The sequence below is a fragment of the Tauraco erythrolophus genome, chromosome 2 (genome assembly GCF_009769465.1).
Source record: "Tauraco erythrolophus isolate bTauEry1 chromosome 2, bTauEry1.pri, whole genome shotgun sequence".
Taxonomy (NCBI): Eukaryota; Metazoa; Chordata; class Aves; order Musophagiformes; family Musophagidae; genus Tauraco; species Tauraco erythrolophus.
This window is the reverse complement of record NC_141466.1, coordinates 86,448,077-86,468,274: the sequence shown is the minus strand read 5'-3', so window position 1 is coordinate 86,468,274 and position 20,198 is coordinate 86,448,077. Positions and strand designations below refer to the sequence as shown.

At 34.9% G+C, this 20,198-nt stretch overlaps 1 protein-coding gene across 4 annotated transcripts in view; it reads left to right on the top strand.

The window, feature by feature from the left end:
- The window catches only part of SIPA1L2 (signal induced proliferation associated 1 like 2), an 86,077-nt gene that overhangs the window by 22,805 nt on the left and 43,074 nt on the right, over positions 1-20,198 (top strand). For 3 of the 4 annotated variants that reach the window (XM_086627433.1, XM_009980611.2, XM_086627425.1), the window contains exons 6-8: positions 4,023-4,180; positions 5,693-6,269; positions 11,753-12,027. In XM_086627433.1, the coding sequence (XP_086483559.1) occupies positions 4,023-4,180; positions 5,693-6,269; positions 11,753-12,027 (1,010 nt within the window). Of the gene's footprint in view, positions 1-196; positions 275-4,022; positions 4,181-5,692; positions 6,270-11,752; positions 12,028-20,198 lie in introns of all 4 variants that reach the window. The other variant, XM_086627409.1, reaches the window with a different exon arrangement.

Sequence of the window (20,198 nt, the reverse complement as noted above, 5' to 3'; positions counted from 1 at the left end):
ATTGTGTATGTACTGACAATGAGATTCTTGCATCCTATCCCTACGTCCCTTGTTTGGTAATGACTGGGCAAGGTATTGAGTCATTCTTCGTAATCTAGGACTACAACTTCAATGAGCAAGCACTGAGCATTGCTTATCTTCCAAATACCTGTGAGCCAAAATAGGCCACACCAGAATTGTTTGTTGCTTCTTCCAGGACATAACTACGCCCTGCTTGGTCCCTGATCAGGACATCCCTCTAGTTTTAGAGCCAGCAGGAGATCCAAAGAGCAAGGTAATTTTCACTTTGGCTGCAACATAGGCTGGGAACTTTCAAGTCAGCTGCTCCTTCCCTAGGACAGAAAAGACTACCAGCCCTGGTGTGGCCAGTTTCTTTTTCTTTACTGGCCTTTTCTTCAAATCATAGTTAAAGGCTTTCCCCTTTAAACTTTACCTTTGCAACATCCCTTTCCAAATCCTTCCCTTGCAAGTTTCCCATTCACACATTTACAGTCTGCTTGTGTACACATGGTCAGACCTGATTAATTCAAATCAGTTCAAATAATCAATTTTCACCTGGTTTAATGAAAACTTAAAGCAGATATGCAATAATGAAATAAACTTGTTGAATTTAAGCTACTGTTAAAATTTTTATAATTATATAATAACAAGACGTGTGGTTATACCAAACTCAATTTAACCAGATCTGATGAAATATCTTTTTCTGTTTGTTTCTGCTTTTGATACTGGTTGATAACACAACTTGAAAATAAAACTTTTGAAACCACTTATTTTAGAAATGTGCTAAAATAAGTTTGAGGATTTTCATATTTCACTCTTAACGTTTCATCATTTAATTGAATGAAGAATATATTTCACTGTTATTTCAACAAGAATTCCTTGTTTTATCACAGTTTGACTAGGCAATTGAAATTCCACAGAAGTGGGTAGATATTTTGGCTGAGCATAACCTGTAAATATACGAAGTTTTAAGACAGTACTTTTCTTCAGAGATGCATATCTGAAAACTAAGAATTGAGTAGATAAATTCTCAAAATTAATATAGTAGCTATTATTTGGTATAAATAATTTTAATCTAACAGATTCTGCTTTTCTAACATATTTTCCTTACTGGACTCCCCTTTGCGTGTCTTGTAGTCTTACATAAAACTTCACTAATTTCCTCTTTGGCTGCCTATCATACTTGATTAGGTTCATTTTCCTATTCTACTATGCCGGTTTAAATTGAGACTAGAATGATGTCAAAGTGTGTTTGATGTCTCCTTACTGTAAGTAATCCTCTGTAATCTGTGCACCTTGTTGAGAGTTCCTATTGTGCTCTGCATTGGCATGAGACTCTTTAGAGTATGTTAGAAAGGCAGATTTAAAAAAAAATAATAACAACCCCCCAAAACCTCAAACCTGAGCAGACCTCAAAATGGGAGAGGAAGGGGAAACTGAGAACCTGGAAAAAAATAAAAAAAAAAGGAGGTAAAAGTTGGGAGGAAAATCTAGGTTAAAGAATGGAAACTAGAAGAGGGTTTCTTATAAATTTTTTTGCTTAGTTCTGGTTTCCTTCAATTCCTTTTTCATTTTCAGTATGCTATCCTTATCTCACATTTCCCAGGGAAGTATGTGTTCCCTTTTACTTCTCCATTCAATACTTTATTCTTTTCCTATTCCTTTATCCTATCCAGAGCACTTCTTTCCATCTTCCAGATCACCCCAGTTTACTTTTCTCCCTTTTCCAAGTTCTTTGCATTGTGATACTCTGTGCACAGCCACGACTGTGCTTTGCCTTCGCGTTGTGTTGAAGTTCACTGACCACTTATGCATGACAGTTATTTGTTAGAGTGTTACACTGATTTTATTTTAAAATGTTGAAGAAGTCACTAAGATCTCTGCAAGCCGGGTAAGCGTCTTAAAAATGACCACCTGACTTCCTGTTTCCTATTTTGGTGCCTCTTACAGGTTTAAGCTCTTGAAAAATGTTTTAGGGATAGGATATGGGAACTGCCATAGTTTTGAAAATACTATTTTTGCTGGTAAAATTTCAAACATTTCTAAAACTTACCTCTTATTAAGTGACTGTCATTCTTGCTTAAGCAACCTATGATGGCAAGCGGAACCTCCTAAAGAGATCTACAAAAGCAGACAACATTATTGGAAACAGTGGTTGTCTTGAAAAATAAATCTAACTTTAAACAGGATGTTGCTTTCTAATTTTTGTAATTTTGCTCTAAGGAAATGTACAGGCACAGGCATGAACCACTATAGCAAGGAAGAGTAATTGAGCAGTTAATTATATGACAAAGGCAGAAATGAATCACCTTGTACCTCATAATTGGAAGGTTTCTTACAAATTTAGTTGCGTGTAGATTCCAACCTGTGAGATAATAATAACCTCTAAACATGAACTTGTGCTTCACTACCATGATGTAATTGTATGGTTCATCAGCTCAGCAAGTTAAAGTGTACCTGAGACACTTAATTCTGTGATCAGTTCCACATAATGTACTTCTACTGTAATTTGTACACAACAGGACATATATCTTAAATTGCTCAAATAGCCAGTTATTTTGATTTTAGTCTTAAAAAGCTGAAAACTTGACTGAGCCACGTGACTTAGACCAAATATTATTTTCTTGTTTTATGTCTGTTTTAAAGTTTAATCAGAAGTCTTATTTCTTTAATCTGCATTTGGGTTTTTGATTATGTTTAAAATAACATAGATACACTGAGTGCTTTAAAAGTGTGGCTTTGGCCCTTAGTACCTTTAGGGTACCATCCTTTGTGTTATTTTACGAGAAATAATGAACCATACTTATGGGTCTTAGGCTTTAGCATGTGCAACTTCGCTTTTTTTGTTGGTAGCTGAAATACTAACTTTTAATGGAGCGGAGAAAATAGAAGCAAATACTCTTTTATAAGAAAGATTATGCTCTGTAAAATCAGCTCAATAGAGAAATTTTTACTTGTTTAGTCATAAAGTTTTCAAATAAATTTATTCTTGTATCCTTTTTAGTTACACATGAGCTAAGGAAAAGCTTTAAGTGTCTGTATGCTATTAGTTGACAATGCAAGGTCTATAGCAGACTTCAGGTGGATATTTGAAATGTAGTACATGCTAGACTACTTTTTTTCCATCTGGTAATACATATGGATGTTTTATAAGCAAAGTATTTAAGAAAAAAGTGTAAAAAAAATTTGAGAGGTACAGTATACTTTCATAAGGAAAGTGAGCATCATTTTACTGTGTTGTTTTGCTGTGGTGGGGTTTTTTTGAGAGAGACAGAAGTGGTCCATTATTGCTGGACATGTTTTGTAGGTTTTAATGAGTTTTAGCCTGTAACGATGATTTAGTACTTTAAATTATTCCTTAAATATATATTGATCATAAAAGCTACCAACTAAAAGAATAAGTTTTTAATTAATGAATTTATCATAGCTGTTATTTCTTTATAAGTCTTCTGTGTCTCAGCTTTGTTTTCAAGTATGCATTTTTTTAAATTTGTGATAAGTATTCATGATAAAGTATCTTTTTAAAAAATTAAGATCCTGATATTAAGGACAATGTTTAACAAAAATGCAGCATCGAAAAGGAAGGTTTATTGAGGAAGAGAAGCAATATTATATTTTTCATATAGAAATATTACATTGTCAAGAGAGAACTGATGTACAGTTATCTGGATAGCGAGAAATGTCAAATGCTGTAACATTTTTTAATTACTAAAGTGATGCACTAAAATAAGAAAAAAATATTTTTCTCATTGAATTAGAAAGAAATGAGCTGAAACTGTGCAGAACTAGTGTGAGGATGCAAGAGAACTCACTAGTATTTTTGTGAACTTAGCCCAATTTCCTCTCCCTATCTTTTTGCAGTTCAGTCCAATATCCTTTATCTGTAGCTATCCAGGATATTAATTAAAAGTTATTTCTGAAGAATTAATCTTTATTTATTTTGGTTTTGTTTTTTTTCTAAACTGAAGAAATTGTGATTATTTTTTTTATAACTAATTTTTCAATGCATGTTTCTTGTCTAGCTGCTAAGGAAAAGGCATATAGGAAATGACATAGTTACCATTGTCTTCCAAGAGCCAGGAGCACTTCCTTTTACTCCAAAAAATATTCGTTCCCACTTTCAACATGTATTTGTCATAGTCAAAGTGCATAATCCTTGCACTGAAAATGTGTGCTATAGGTGAGTAGAGCATTATAACTATTTAAGTTTGTTATTAAGACTACAATGGAACTGCCTCTTCTAACAGTTTTATATTTCTTAGATATTATATATGCAATTTTAAAATTTCTGCTACAGTTTCTGTGAGTTTAAAACCCCAGTGTCTCCCTTGCACACATCTAGAGTTATGGGGCACAGTTTGTAGACTTCAATGCGTATATGCAGGACTCTGTGTTGCTAATTTATGGACACAAAATGGGGATATAACAAGCTAGTGAAAATAAGATTTGCATTAATTAAATTAGTTTAGAATTTGTATTGCACTTTTCCTTTTTCAAAGAAATTTATTTAAAATAAAGTGGTTTAGAAGGCTATTAACCTGTATAAATCCCTGAGTATGACAATGTGATAGGATGATGGCCTTAAAGCACATGAATGAGGACTTTTGGGGAGAATAAAAATATCTTAAATTTCAGATGACTAACTCTCACATTTAAGTAACTGCATCATGAATTTCTAGCAAGATAAGTGGGGTGGAAGCATAGGTCTGAACTGATTGGGAATTGTGCAAATAATGATAAGGACTCGAAGCATGATGTTGCGGATTTAGCATGTATAAATGTTATTTATTCATAGTTTAGAATGAAATTAAAGTACATCATGAGTTCAGGTCATGTTACTGTCTTTTAGCTGTCTTTTAGAACTTGATTTTGTTTCAGTAACTCTTTTGTGTTTAATAATACATGACATTTCATAAGTTACATTTTTTTATTACTAAATAGTGTCTGTCTGTCATCCCAAATGTGACTGCATTTCAGTTAAAGTAGTAGTAGCTGTACGTAGTTTGCACAGTATTTTGAAATCCTTTTTTCATTTGAAATACATTGATACAATTATACCTACAATTGGTATTTAACAATGAGAAGATATTCCTATTTCTTTTACATCTTACTGTGAACTCTCCATATCAAGAGTTGAAGGTATTTTGAAATTTTATGAACATAGAGTAGGCAACTTAAACAGGTGCAGAGTGCTCCCGTTATAGGCACTTTTGACACCAATACTTTTTCTTTCTCTTCACACTTTATTGTAGCAAAATGTCTGAGGTTAAAAATGAATTGTTTCTATTTATATATTTCTTAGTTTTAAGTTCATGGAACTGAGTGATAGCTGAAAATGGTAGTCAGATTAACATTTTTTAAAAAATCTTAAAAATTCTTTTCTCATTTATGTCTGGCAAAGCATTTTTATGTTTATTCCATTAAAGAAAGGAGATATGACACCCTAAGAAGTCATCCTTGGTATTTTTTTCAGTAAGATACAGCCATAATGTCTTTCGTATATTTAAAAGAAAAAAGCCATTTTAAAACAGACAACCCAATCAGTTTTCTTTGATGTGTCTAAAATGTCTGAAAATTGACATGTCAAAGCTAAACCCAACTGTGTAAATGGACGAGACAGATCACAATTCTGCTTATCATCTGATCTTTTTTTTAGGAATTAACCACTGTATTTTTTTCTTTCTATTTCCAGTGTTGGTGTTTCACGATCAAAAGATGTACCTCCGTTTGGTCCACCAATTCCCAAAGGAGTAACTTTCCCGAAATCAGCAGTCTTTAGGGACTTCCTTTTAGCCAAAGTTATTAATGCTGAAAACGCAGCACATAAGTCAGAAAAATTTCGAGCCATGGCCACAAGGACACGTCAAGAATACTTGAAAGATCTGGCAGAAAATTTTGTTACCACAGCTACAGTGGATACTTCAGCAAAGTTTAGCTTTATTACTTTAGGTGCAAAAAAAAAGGAAAAAGTGAAACCAAGGAAAGATGCACATCTATTCAGTGTTGGAGCGATTATGTGGAATGTGATTGCACGAGATTTTGGCCAGTCTGCTGACATTGAATGTCTCCTTGGAATCTCTAATGAGTTTATCATGTTGATTGAAAAGGAATCAAAAAATGTTGTGTTTAACTGCTCCTGCAGAGACGTTATTGGATGGACATCTGGATTAATGAGCATCAAAATATTTTATGAAAGAGGAGAATGTATTCTTCTGTCTGCAGCAGATAATTGTACTGAAGACATCAGAGAAATTGTTCAAAGACTTGAAGTAAGTACAGTTTCTAAACTGGAATTCCAATTTTTTTATGAAGAGTTACTTCTCTACGTTTCCTTTGAGATATAAGTGAAAATATCCTATGTTTATACTTTGGGACTGTTTTCAGTGTTCAGAGAGCATTACAATAGTCCTCACAACAGCATGTGAGATTAAGTCTTATCAACCCATTTTCAGGGATGATACCCTATTGATGTCATTATCTGACACCAATAATCTGATAGATTTACCCAAAGCTATGAATGTTTTCAGTATTGAAATCAGTATTGAAAGACTAAACTTTTGTCTTCTCTTTCTGTAGCCTGTTCTCAGATCATACCTTTGTAGGTAGAAATATACCTGAATTTAAAAATATACAAAATCTTAATGTGTAAAATATACTTACTTTGACTTTTTATAATAACTCGTGAATATTAGCAGAAAAACTTGTGCAAGTGATTCTGCGCTGATTTGTTCCTCTATACTGAGCAACTGGAGGGAGTAAAGAAAACTAGAACAATTAATGCCAGTTTTTACAGCTGACTGAATAAAGTTTTTCAGATACTTGATGACCCTGTTAGCACAACTGTGCTGTAACTATTTCAGTCAGTACAAATGAACTGACAGAAACTCCAAGGCAAAAGTGCTACTGCATCTACTTCATGTGATTATGTTTCACCCTTTGGTTTTAAATTAAGTGATCTAAATGTCTCAATTTTGTTTGCATTAGAAAGCCTGACACTGAAAATAAATCATTATGCTTACCATTTTTGCACTGGAACCGTTGGATTCTAGCTGATATTACAGTCACATTTAGTTCTGCAGTCACATTTAGCATTGCTCAATATCATGCTTTAAATAATAAACTTTTTCTTGCAAAGTACAGTTAATCTTTCAATAGATTAATGTCTCTAAACTCTTCTTGCCACTATTATCTTTTTCATTGATGTCTTCAGTTTCACTTACCTTAGACAGGCATTTCCCTTCTCAAAAATAGTGTATGCATAGTTCACTCCTTTTAAGTATTGCTAATTGAAAATTATAAATTGCTTAACACAGACAGAAAACAATATTCAAAGTTCTAGTAAAAACTTTTGCTGTTATCAGTGATGACAATTTCTTGCTATTTTTCACTTCTTCGGTTTTACAAAACATAGAAATATCCCAGTTGCTGAGAATAGATCTTTTAAATTAAGTAATTAAAAATACCAAAATGAAATGGTTGTCTATATTTACTTTTTTTTTATGGTCAGATTTTGGGTTAAATAATGACAAATTGACTAAGCCTCAAAAATTTAGCATCAGTTACTGCCAAGGTAACCTGAATATTAGCTTCAAGTACCTATTCCAATGAACTCTGACCACCTTCTCTGTTTCACTGCCACCTATCTAGCTTTCACAATGCCTAAAAAAGTTAGCTGTCACTACTTGTTTTAAAACCTTTTTCATCCCTATTTCTTACCTCATATTTTTCTCCTTTTTCCCTGCTTCTTCCTGTCTTCTGAAAACTGCATATTAATGTTATTCCCTAGTTGTTTTATGATGTCGAATGCTTTCTAAACAGTTCTTATATACATTTTGATATATAAGCTCAGAGATGACCATTACAAATACTAAAAGTTATTTAAAACTCTGATTCCGTACTTCATATGCATCCTTTAAAAACCTTTTAAGTGACTCAGAACACAGCTAAGGTCAACAACCACATGTGCCAGCAGATGCTAAAGGTGAAAGCTCAAACTGTGATGTAATATCAGACTTCGGTGACCAGATGATTAACCCTTTTCAGTCTCTAGTAAAAGCATTTCTTAAAGCCAGTGAGTAAAATGTTGCAGTTACTAAATGAGATTGTCAAAGAAGTAATTACGTTTTATCACCAGGGTTTAAATAATGCAGATGAATAAGAAACCTATCTGAATATCCAGATTAAGCAAAGATGTGAAAAGCCGAGACTGCAATTTTGATTTGAACTAAAAGAATCATTTCAAGACTGAAAAAAGAGCTGGGATTTGTCAATCTAGAGTCAGATCTCTATTTGTGGGAAGAATATTTAGTGATATAAAGTAGAAAGAGCAGCAAAAGCAAACAATAGATTCATTTGGCAGGCTGTCTTTGAAGGCAGAAAAAGCAGTGGTTCTGAGCTTTAGGATAACAGAGAATGATAGAATGATGTAAGAGTAAACAAAAAAAAAACCCTGAATGGGTCTTTAGACAAGAATCTGAGCAGACAAAATTTCCTTAGAAGCCTGTATACTAAAAAAGCTCTTCACCTTCTTCATTGGACTTAGAGGAGCTCTCTTTTCATTTCATCTGTATTAAGTGCATTCAGAGAAACCAGCTCTTAGTTCATGCACAGCCACGTGTTCAGTGAAATGGCAACCAAGGAAGCAGAATGACCTATTTCAAAGTGAAACAGCGCTATGTTTTATGTGACATTACTATGTACCATGCAGTGTCACCTTTTAGGTGATATACTTGTGGAGGACTTGATCTCCTGGAATTAGGAATAGCTGAATCTTTGGCAGGAATGTGCATCTTCCTTCTCTTTTAACCTTTGAATATTTAGCTGACTTGAGGAAGAGATTTTCAGTGCTCTGAGTTGGGGAAATCCATATACTTTGGCTGATGCATTCATGCTGCAGTATTCTATAATTGTGATTTAATTACAAAGAGGTGTTTACTCCCCTAAAAGAATATTGTGTAGTTTCATAAGGATAAAGTTCCATCCCTCAGATGGGCTCTGACTTCCTGATTCCCTTCTGGACTCCCTGGAAAGTTCTTTTCACTGTATGACTAAATATTTTAGGAACTTGTTACAGAAGTGTAGAAAAAACTAATGAAGAGCTGAAAAGTTTGTTTTCACTTACCTGATTCATAAATTATGAAAGTCTTGCTGAAAATTAGTCGTGACTGAAGATGAACTTCAGAGCTGGAAAAAAGAAAGTTAAAGATTAGTGCTTGCGGCGTGCCGTATAGTTCTAATAGTATACGCACAGTTATAAACACAACAAAGTTCTCTTTAAAATTGGAATCTTCCAAACGATATCAGAAACTCAGAGCTGAATAATGACAAAGGAAATAGCTGCTTTTTTCGATAGGAAGACCCAGAACCTGATTTTGTAAAGAAAGCCTCCGGAGTATGTTGTGGACATCTCAAGAATGACTTTCACATTTTAACTTTGAAGCCTATATCTTCAGAAATAACTGGAAGGTTTAAGAGATCAAAGTGCTACAGTTTAAGTAGCCTAAATTTGCCAGGCAATGATTATCAGAATATCAGATCCTTGCAAGATCTTTCTCCGATGTTTCACAGCTCAGTGAAGATTATCCCTTAATGAATGAGAGCAAACTATTTCATTACCTTGAATTTATTGCAAGTTAAAAGCATGAATGTGGATCAGCTCCCTCAAGTCAGCAAACTTACAATATCTCATGGTTTTATGGCACTTTGTTCTCATATTTGCAAGTTCTAATTTTTTCTGCTGAGTGACAGATATCTATATAGAAATACTTTTTAAAACAACAGTGCTTTAAAACTTACTAAGGTACCAAATCCTGTGACTTTCAGTCACTGACCAAGTTGCAGGCATAAGTTACAGAAACACTCCAAGTGTTTTCCAGTCAGCCATTGGATTGGGAAGGGAGTAGAAGTTGGGCCTCTCATCCCTGAATCTATAGCAGACTTGGAAAAAAGATTTGCCTAAACAGGAAGTATAAAAAGGAAGCTACAAAAGTAACTTACAGCTTAGTATTTGCCATGTGTTAAGTTCCTTTGTCAATGATGAAGACTTTCATAAACTTATATTATGAAATATTACTTTCATAATAGTTGCCAGTGAAGGAGAAAGTCCCATTCATTCCCTGCCTGCCACCCCTTTGGAACACAGTTTTAAAAAGCACCCTGTTTTTCAGCTGTATCTATCTGCATGGCTGCACAAGTGCTAATGCCATACAAGGAACAGTGTAGTGATAATGGAATCTTAGATCAGTTTAAACCTCCCATGAAACTCCACCTAGTCAACTGCGTCTGACTCAGGTAGTGAAAGGAATGATTTTGTGACAGCTTTACCCAGCCTCAGTGCCAACATCTCCCTAGCTGCACAGTCCCACTCCTTCGCCGTGCAGCCCTGAATTATGCTGTGTCATGCTTCTGTGGGAAGCACACAATAAACTAGTGAGTTAGGCTGCCCAGGTTCTGGCTCAAGTAGACAATGGAGGGGGAGAATGACTCTTCCAAAATAGCCTCCTGAATCAAGCTCAAGCTATAAAACAACCTGTGCAAGGACCTACCCTATACAACTGACTATACAGGACACTAGCCTCCTACCTTAAGCACCCTAAATTAGCTGGCTAAAGTGGAGTAATGTGTGTATCTTTGTAATGCATGCTAAAAGCCACCATAAAAAGTGTGAACACCTTTGTGGAATAAGGTGTGCTGTGGAACTGCTCTTAATGCAGTGTGACCTTGGGAAGATCCCTTCATCTGTATCGTAACCTACACATCTTTAAAGGGCAGATACTTACCTTGTTGGAGTGTTATAAAGCACTGTGAGATCTTGGAATGATATACATTATAAACAAAGATTTATTTTTTTTTTTAATAATGTTGTTTCACAGCAGTTAAGTTTTTATTCTGATTGTACTATTGGAGCTAAAATACTTATGGTTTTGTGACACTGACAGAAGGGAACATTAGGATATCTCACAAACTTAGATTGTAATGTGGACTAGAATTTGGTCTTCTGAGTCTGACGCAGTATCCTAGCATACGCACTATTGTGTGATTACTTTTTATTGGGGAAAACTGTTAAGTACTTTGTTGTATAGTATATGAAAAATAAGCCTGCTTAGCAAAGTCTGAATTTGATGGATTTTGGCTACTCTATACGTTACTTTCCATTGAATATGAAGAAAGTAATTTTTTTGTTTCTAAATTTCTCAGTGACATGAAAACTCTTATCCCATTGTAATGACTCCCACATCTGGAGATGGTGGTAATTAGGAATCTGACTACAAGGCAAAATAAATCATCATTGTCTTCATTGCTAGGGTCTTGAGGAAGTAAAGCTGCTAGAACTGAAGCATTTCACTCAATTTGACTCATGTTATATCTCAAGTTTAATACTGTCTAATACTGAAGAAAACATGCCTGCACATCTGCAGTCAGTCAGGCAACAAGAATGAAGTAACTGACAGGTTTTCAATAAGATATAAATGGTATTGTGTTAATGTTGGCCAAGGGGGAAGGAACTTGACATGGGTCAGCTGCTTGCTCTGGGGATGTAAGATTTTTAGCATTGTGAAATATTCTGTTCATTTTGGTTTATTCAGAAACTTTCATTCAACCACAAATGTCAAAATAATTGTTAGTATTAGTATATTAAAGATGCTCAATGTCAAGCTGTACCTGACTTTATAGTATTTGAAAACAGATTTGTTTGTGTGTCCAAAGAAGTGAGTGTCCTGACAATAGCGTTAACAATCTGATACTTCTTTAGATAGTGACCAGAGGATGTGAAACCACGGAAATGACTCTTCGGAGGAATGGGTTGGGCCAACTTGGATTCCACGTGAACTTTGAAGGGATAGTGGCAGATGTGGAGCCCTTTGGTTTTGCATGGAAGGCAGGCCTACGGCAAGGGAGCCGCCTGGTTGAGATCTGTAAAGTGGCTGTGGCAACTTTGACTCATGAACAAATGATTGACCTTTTACGTACATCAGTGACAGTAAAAGTGGTGATTATTCAACCACACGAGGATGGAGCTCCTAGAAGGTAATGAGAAACAGTTCTCAATCTGACATTTGTAACTGTTTGTTTTTTTCACTCTGCTACTGCTTAAACGATAGCTTTTTTTATTGGAGGCCCTCAGGAAATGGATGTTGTGTCTCATGTTTGGTGATAATATTATTGAGGCTCTTAAAGCAATCTTTTCCTAAAAACCACTATTGGCTTGTAATAGAAGATAAAATTGGAAATTCCTGGGAAATCTACTTTTATATGGCTTTGAAAGAGTAAGAAGTAAACTTCAGCACATCATGACTGATGTGTTATGAAACTTGATGGGACTTCTTTCCTTCCACAGGAGAGGTTTATATTTTAATACTAAATTGGAAAACTGTACTTTGTCTGTCTTTGACATTTCTCTGACTCCTGACTATTGAAAACTACTTGTTTTGTTTTTTCTTATGTCGAAATGTTAACAAAAGTAGTGGAAAAACTCGGTTCTGGACATATACGGTACCAAGTCTCACAGTCCTCCTCACTTTCTACAGATATCTAATTTAGTCATATTGAAGAGTGAATTACATCAATGAGATCATCGGTTAAAGCAAGGAAATCTTGCTGCAACATGAAATAAATGCTCACACAGTCAGGAAAAGACTGAAATAAAGAATATTATAGTGACTGTACCATTGTTTTCAGGGATGAAATGCAATTTTCTTTAGTCAGTGTTCCTTTTTTGGTGACTATATTTTTTCACTCTTCTCTCCATTTTTGAATACTATGAGGTAGAGAAGAAGTACGGAAAAAACTAAAACTTTATAATAATGTGACTTTATTTCTCACATACCTTGCCTAGGCACTGTTAATTTAACGCATTCTTAATAAGAACTGTACCAGAGTAATTTAAATTACTTGTCGTCTTGTAGAAGGCCAACTTTAAATCTCTTGTTGATTTTTAATTTAACAGAAAAAACGTTAGATGTGTTGCTTTTGGCAAGACAACAAGCCATAAAATTTTACGTAGCATGCAGCACTATGAAGTTGGCGCCAACTGTACACGAATACTGTTTAATTGGTGGCAATTCTCCAAGTAGTCATTGGCCTGATTAATGACGCAGAAGTGCCCTCCCCTGCCTCAACCTGCATGTCGATGCATTGAGTTGCTCTCTGAAGAAAATGTCTGTCAACGTAGAATACCACCATTTTGCTTAGTTGGATAGAATTTGCCATTAAGCCTTTCTTTGCTTAGCTTTGCTGTTCTCACCATCTGCTTCTGGGTATGAATTTTCACTGACTTGTTTGGTATACACTTCCAAGCTGTTTACAGAATATGAGCCTAATGAACCAATCCTATTATATTGAAGGTAAACCCATGTGTTTTATAGGCCCTGATGGAAAAACATACACTGTATGAATTGTTTATGTCTTCTTTGAAACATGTTTAGAGATAAAATGTTAAAATCCCAAATCAGTGTGGTACATAGCACTCAGTCTATGTGAAGGAGGAGTTTTAACTGAGTGCCACCAAACTGGGAAAAACCTGCAAAAGCTGTTCTTGTTTATAACTTTTTTGCATTTTTAAAACTGTATGACTAATCGCTAAGGAAAATGAATTTTTTTAAACTATGTTTCTATTCTAAAATACGAAAACCACCGAAGCATTTACTTTTAAGTTCTTTTCAGCCTCATCTCTCTAGTGTAAAAAAAGAAATCTTTGTCAATACCTCTTTCTCTCAAATATCAACTTCTCACTGAAACGGAAAGCTCTTCATTTGCCCTTTATATCCCCAAAATATGATTAGTGATTTTGATTACCCAACTTGAAAGAGATCCAATATCCAGAGAGTTTTGAGCTTGCCTTTTCTCAACGTTTATATTCTAAACAGAGCAGACAGAAAGCAATATAGGTATCAGGTGACAAGACTGAGAGTTTCAGTTGACAAACATGACCTATAATATTTCTGTAAAATTTATTAATGAGCAAAGGAGTGAGGAGAAGGCAGAAAGGCATAAATTACCAGAGGTTTGGAGAAAGAAGATAGCCTATCACAGCTACTTGCAAGTTAAACCTTGTTCCCTGTCATCTACTCAATTGCTTGTCTTAGCCATCTGCAGTGTCTTGACTTGCAGAATTATAGAAACAGAGAATAGTTGAGGTTGGAAGAGACCTCTGAAGATTGCGGAGATCAACCTCGTTGCTCAAAGCAAGGTCAGCTAGAGCAGATTTCTCAGGGACGTGTTCACTGGGTTTCGAGTATCTTTGAGGATGGAGATTCCACAACTTCATTTCCAGTGTTCAATCATCCTTACAGTAATAAATGTATTTAGTTATGCTGAAATGGAATTTCCTGGGTTTCAATTTGTGCACCTTGCTTCCTGTGCTTTCACTGGATACAAGTCTGAAGAGCCTTAATCTGTCATCTTTTCTCCACATCACCCACCAGGTATTTAACACATTGGTACGATCCCTCCTGAGCCTTCTCTCTCCCACACTGAACAATCCCAGTGCTCTCAGCCTCTCCTTGTGTTTTGGATGCTCTAATCGCTTAATCATCTTTGTAGCCCTTTGCTGGACTAGCTCCAGTATGTTCATGCCTCTATTGTACTCTGGTATCAGGTTTACCCAGAAATTTACAGGCAGTAGTTTTGGATGTAAAACACGAGTATCTGGAGAACTAGAATCCATTTCACCTTCATTTGACAAGAAATGTCACGCTCCTTGGAGGTTCCATGCATGGCTATATAGGGTAGAATCAGGTCTCTGAGTAATTTCCAACACGTATCTGTAAGCAACAGTTAAGGCAGGTGTGCCAGCTCACCAGGTGAGAACTTTTTTGCTGTCAAGTAGCTCTAATAATTATCAAATACTACTTAAAATAAACATACAGATATTTCCTTCAAAGTTGGGGATCCATCAATCCTTGATCCACACACTGCACATGTCTGAAAGAACGATGGTTCAAAAGCAGGAGAAATCTTCAGATATATGCTCTGTTAATTATTGCCTTTGTTCACAGCTAGTTTTAGGGATTTCCCTCTAAGAAATGATACTTCAGTCTACCTGACACAAGTAGAACAGTAGATTTGGAGGCCAAAATAAGTATCTTGATTGTTTGACTTGTCCTACAGAGCATACGATTCTTCTGACAGTTGGGGTTTTTTTTCTGTGTATTTCAATCTTATTTCTCAGGGTAGATGTTGGTAGGTTATAAAAATTTTTTTACTTTAAATGCATTAATCTGGGATTTCAAGTTCAGCCACTGACTTTTTGTCCACAGTGCATAGATAGAAAAACACATTCATCCTTATTTCTACAAGAATCAGTTGCATTAAAAATTGACGTACATTTAAAAGAACATAAATATAATTTTAGCAAAAAAAAATTCATAGTGTCATGAAAAATCCCCATGTATCATTTTATTAATGCTTATCTTTCATTAACTGAGATAATCAGCTGATTTCCACTGCTTGAAAGAGTAGTTTCTACTTAGCTCTGTCTGCTGGGTGTTAGGAATACGAAACAACGAGGACTTTCTCTTTAGTTGCTTATTAGCGCTGGTTCCTTGCTGAGATCAAATTCTGAAGTGAGTTTACACAGATTGGACGTGAGTGCCACGGAGTGTCTTGGGAACTGTACCCCTCAAATGAAAATGAATTTCAAGTGTGCAAGAGTGTTTCCAAAGCAGTCCCAATCCCTTGGAAAAATATCAGCTGAAGTGGAGATCTTTAATCAAGTTCTTGATTTTTTTTTTCTGTTAGTTTACCCATAAATCAGCCTTAGTCCATCAGCCATTTATATATTAAAAGAAAACCAACAAAGTAAAAGTGTGCATCCTCTTGAGAATATTAGCAATGAACTATTAACAATTAATTTTTATTTCTTTTCTTCTGCAAACCATCCTTTATTGATTTATTTCAGCATGAAAATAAATTATTTGGAATGTTGAAGGTGCTTACAAAGAAATGTTAGAGTGATTAGGAAATTACAGAGGAAAATTCTGCTCAATAAATGCATTCCGTTACTTAATGTAGATCCTTGTACCTGTAGTCTTGATAGCACTATATGCAAAACTAATCACAGAATAAGACCTTTCATTTACTATCCTGTAAAATTAATGAACTTGAGACAAAGCTCCTGCTGTTTTCAGTTTGCTCCAGTAATTAAATAATCATGCACAAATTGAGAAATGATAATTATTTGCGTGGCATCAGCTTGATACTTAGATAGAAAGAAGAAATTGCTGTTTAAAATATAAATTCTTTAAATTACAAAGCAGTATTAAAGCAAATATGCTGGTCAGTCTATTCGGATCTGGATAAGTATCTTTGTGTCATATTTGTTTCTGCGCTATGTCTTTCCCTTCGGAATTGTTGATTTGTTCTTCTGTTGTTGTCAACATTACCCAGTACTGCAGTGCAGTAGCTAGAGTTATACACATTGTAACAGGAGAATAATGTTGTTCATTCTAATTTGCTTTCACTGGTGGTGTCACAGTTAATGCTTAAAGACACTATATCCTTAATCAGTCAAATCCAATCAAGGAATTCAAGTACTTCTAAATCCATTTTAAGCTGTAGATTCTGCTAGAATCTTACTTACTATGTTGAAACTTATATGTCTTAATTCCACTACCATTATATATAAAAAGGAACTGCTTAAGAAACAATTCTAGAAAGTTTAGAAAATAAACAAAAACTTTGCAAGCAAAATTTCCAGGGATGGGAGAGAAACAGAAGCTCGAGTAAGACATGCAGTAGTAGTTTCCACCTGTTGGTCCAAACAAGTGACAGATTTTTTTTTTCCTGCTGTTGTAGGTAATTCTGAAAATGGAAATATTTTAGTAACTATGACTGAAACTGCCTGTGGGCTATTATTAAGTACTACTGCTTTTCTTTTGAAGTTGTTTTATTCTCTTGAACTTTGCAAAATCTTTCTTACAAATAAACCAGGTGTAATGACTTTGTGTTTTCCAGTCCAGAGGCTTGTTCTTCTTAAGTAATTGTGATCTTATTAGACAAATATATTTCGAGGGCTTTTTTTAACTTACAGATAACCAGCAGAGTATAGAATGTTTGGAAAAATGTTTTTAGGAAGTGGAAGAGTTTACTGTGTGGAGGAGTTCAAATCTTCTCCCAAAGTTGTTTGCCATAAGCTAGTGGCATAGTTCATAGGGCCTTCAGATTATGCAATTTATTTATTTATTCTTTTTTTAATTAAGCCTTCTGAGCTAGAAAGAAGTCAGGTCTAAAATTGATGGCAGGATACTGCCAGACTAACAACACTTGAGGCAGGTTAAAGCAGAAAAACTTGAAACTGAATTTTTCGTTGTAAAATTAGAATTTAAATGTACCAAAGCTTTTAATTACCACCCCTACTACTAACCTAAGAAGCCTGAAAACTCTAGATTATGATGTTTTTTAGAGGTAACAAAGATCTAGCTCTAAGAAAATATAATGATACTAATTGATAAGCCGTATCACTTGGAAAAGTTAATCCTCTATACTCAACAAAAATAAAATGGTAGAAAATGTTTAACTTTCTTTATTGTCAGAATTACTGTAAACTTATAACATTATTAGATTCAGAGAATGAGAGATATTCACTGTGATTGAGCCCAATGGACACTCTTGCCAAAAATGAACTCTGTCAGAACTCTGAGATTTTTTTTCTCTCAGAACCAGAGATTTTGACCTAGGGTGTTACGTTTTAAGTGCAAGTCCCAATAGAAGGTTGATGTCACAATAACACCTGTTGGCTCTTCCCCTCACTATGGACTATGTGCCACTCCTCCTGCCTTTGGAAGTGTGGCAGCACCAGCAACCAACAGAGCTTAGGCATGAGGTATGGGCCACCCTCTTCCCCATCTTTAAAATATCATGCACCATGTGCTTTACCTCTTCTCTGAATAACCAAAATGTTATGGTTTTCTTCTGCATTAAAAAAAAAGACTTTTCTATTGTTTTTAAAAAAATTTTGTTTCTGTCATTTTTTTATAAATTCTTTTGAGCTTTTTTCTTCTTAATATAGTTTTCTAAGAAAAGAATGTGTAAAATTGGTCTTAGCCAGTATATGCAATTTGTATTTTTAACATCTTTCCTTAAATACATTGTACTTGAGAGTAAGCCTAAGTATGTAGCATTGCTATAATCCTTGGGAAGCTGAAACTTTATTGTACATCTTTTTCTATTTTGATTTGCATCAAAGCAAAGGAAAACCTAGGCAATGTATGTAACATATGGTCTCCACTGGGAAATAGTCTAACAAAAGAACTATAAACTAAAAAGGTACAAAGTTGAAAACAATTCTCTGATGCTTATCGTATTTCTCATCCAAGTAAAAAGTTGTTGAGTTTTTCTTACATTTATTTGTGAATGAACTCATAGGAGGAGCTAGTTATAATTGCTAAAGTTTATTGTGTATAGTTGTTACAGTGAAGCAGGGGGGAAAAAAATAGTCAGGCAAAACTCTTATTTTCTTTATGGAGAGATGTAAATAGGAGTTCCAAACTATTTCCACCACCACCCCACCCCCCCGCTCTCTATTACTAAACGTAATTGAAAAAAATCAAGAGAACCACGTTTTTGGCATTTTGAAGCTTAATATATTGCCTACCCAATTCTGGATCATCAGAGAAGTTTTTCATTGTAAATAACTTGAGGTTTGTGTACCTACTATTATATAAAACGTTTTTAGGATCCATTTTTGTTATATCAGGGTTAGAATGCACGACACCTCTGCAGAAATCAGCAGTTTATCTGGTTAAGCCTTCTGCTCAAAACAGAGTCAGCTGTGAGGTCAAGCCAGGTTATTCTGGGCTTTATCCAGTCAGGGATTCAAAAACTCCAGGGATGAGACTGTATAACCTCTGTCTTGGAAACGCATTCTACTTGGTTTTCTTTGAAGGTCATTTATGTTTTCTTAAGAAAAATATGTAATATACTTTTAATTAAATTCTTTTAACAAAAAGGAACAGAAAAAGAATGTCACTGTATGTGAGTATGTATGTGTATGTGTATTATGCTATACAATATTAGGATAGTATTCTATACAAAAAGCTAGTCTCTATTGTGCAACTTTACCCGCTATTTGGTAAGATAAACTAAGCATTTTCCTCTCAATAATTTGCTAAAAAACTGCTTAGCAACTCAAGTTAGAAGAGTCTCCCACTGGTGATTTATAGTATAGCCTTTTTTAGTTGGTTTCAAGCTTTCTCATTTTGTTATCATTTGGAAATAATATCACAGTGTCTAGCTGTATCGAGCAGGGAATTTTATCTTTGTTGGCAGATCATTTGCCAAATTGGAACAACTTCTAGTTCTCCTTTTTTTTCATTGCTCTATGGATTCTACAGTGTTGCTGTAATCCACGCACTGTTACCATTCTCAAGAATTTGACTGATTCTTTTTTTCTTTTTAATTCTTTCATCTGTAGCTAACACAAAGGTATAGTGTAGATCAATGAGATAAATTCTGTGCACAAGATGACTTTCGCAGCATTCTTTGAAATCTTTTCCCTGTTCCATATGAAGATGCACTTCATCCTTACAGTGTTACTAAAATTGCCCTACTGACTCCTATGAGCAAGCATTTGGGAAGTGGTCAAGAACTCAGGGCAGCATTGAGAAGATTTTTACTATGCAGCATGTGCACGTCCTGCTTAAGTGGAGAAAGGAATTTAAAACATCTTTAATTTGGCATCTACAATAGTGCTCTGAAGAGAAAAGACTTATGGACAACTTTTGTGCCATTCACCTCATCTACCTACATTCATGATTCAAACTAACAGGTACTGTAGCTGACAGGCACTGCAGCGTAAACTTTGGAGCATGTTTGGAGTGTTCATGTCGATGGATACTGGTATTTAGAATATGGCTTACAAGAGCTGTACAGAGACTATCAGTTGTGTTTCATCTATTTGTTATCACAATTCGGATACTAAATGTCAAGTCTCACGATCTTCTGGACTTCAAATTGTTCATTTGGTCCATCAGTTGAAGTAAAATGTAGACATAATCACTTAAATTATACTTGAGGAATTTTTATCTTTCTGTATCAGAAGTATGGTCAATCTGTCATTTTTCTTTTGAAAAAGAGAATTGGATGAAAGTTCCACAGAGCAAAATTTAAAATGCACCTCTGGAAATGCTTTTGCTGAATTGATCTTAAGATCGGCATATTATCAGTCTAGGTGATTACTATGCTGTGTGCAACTTCTGAAA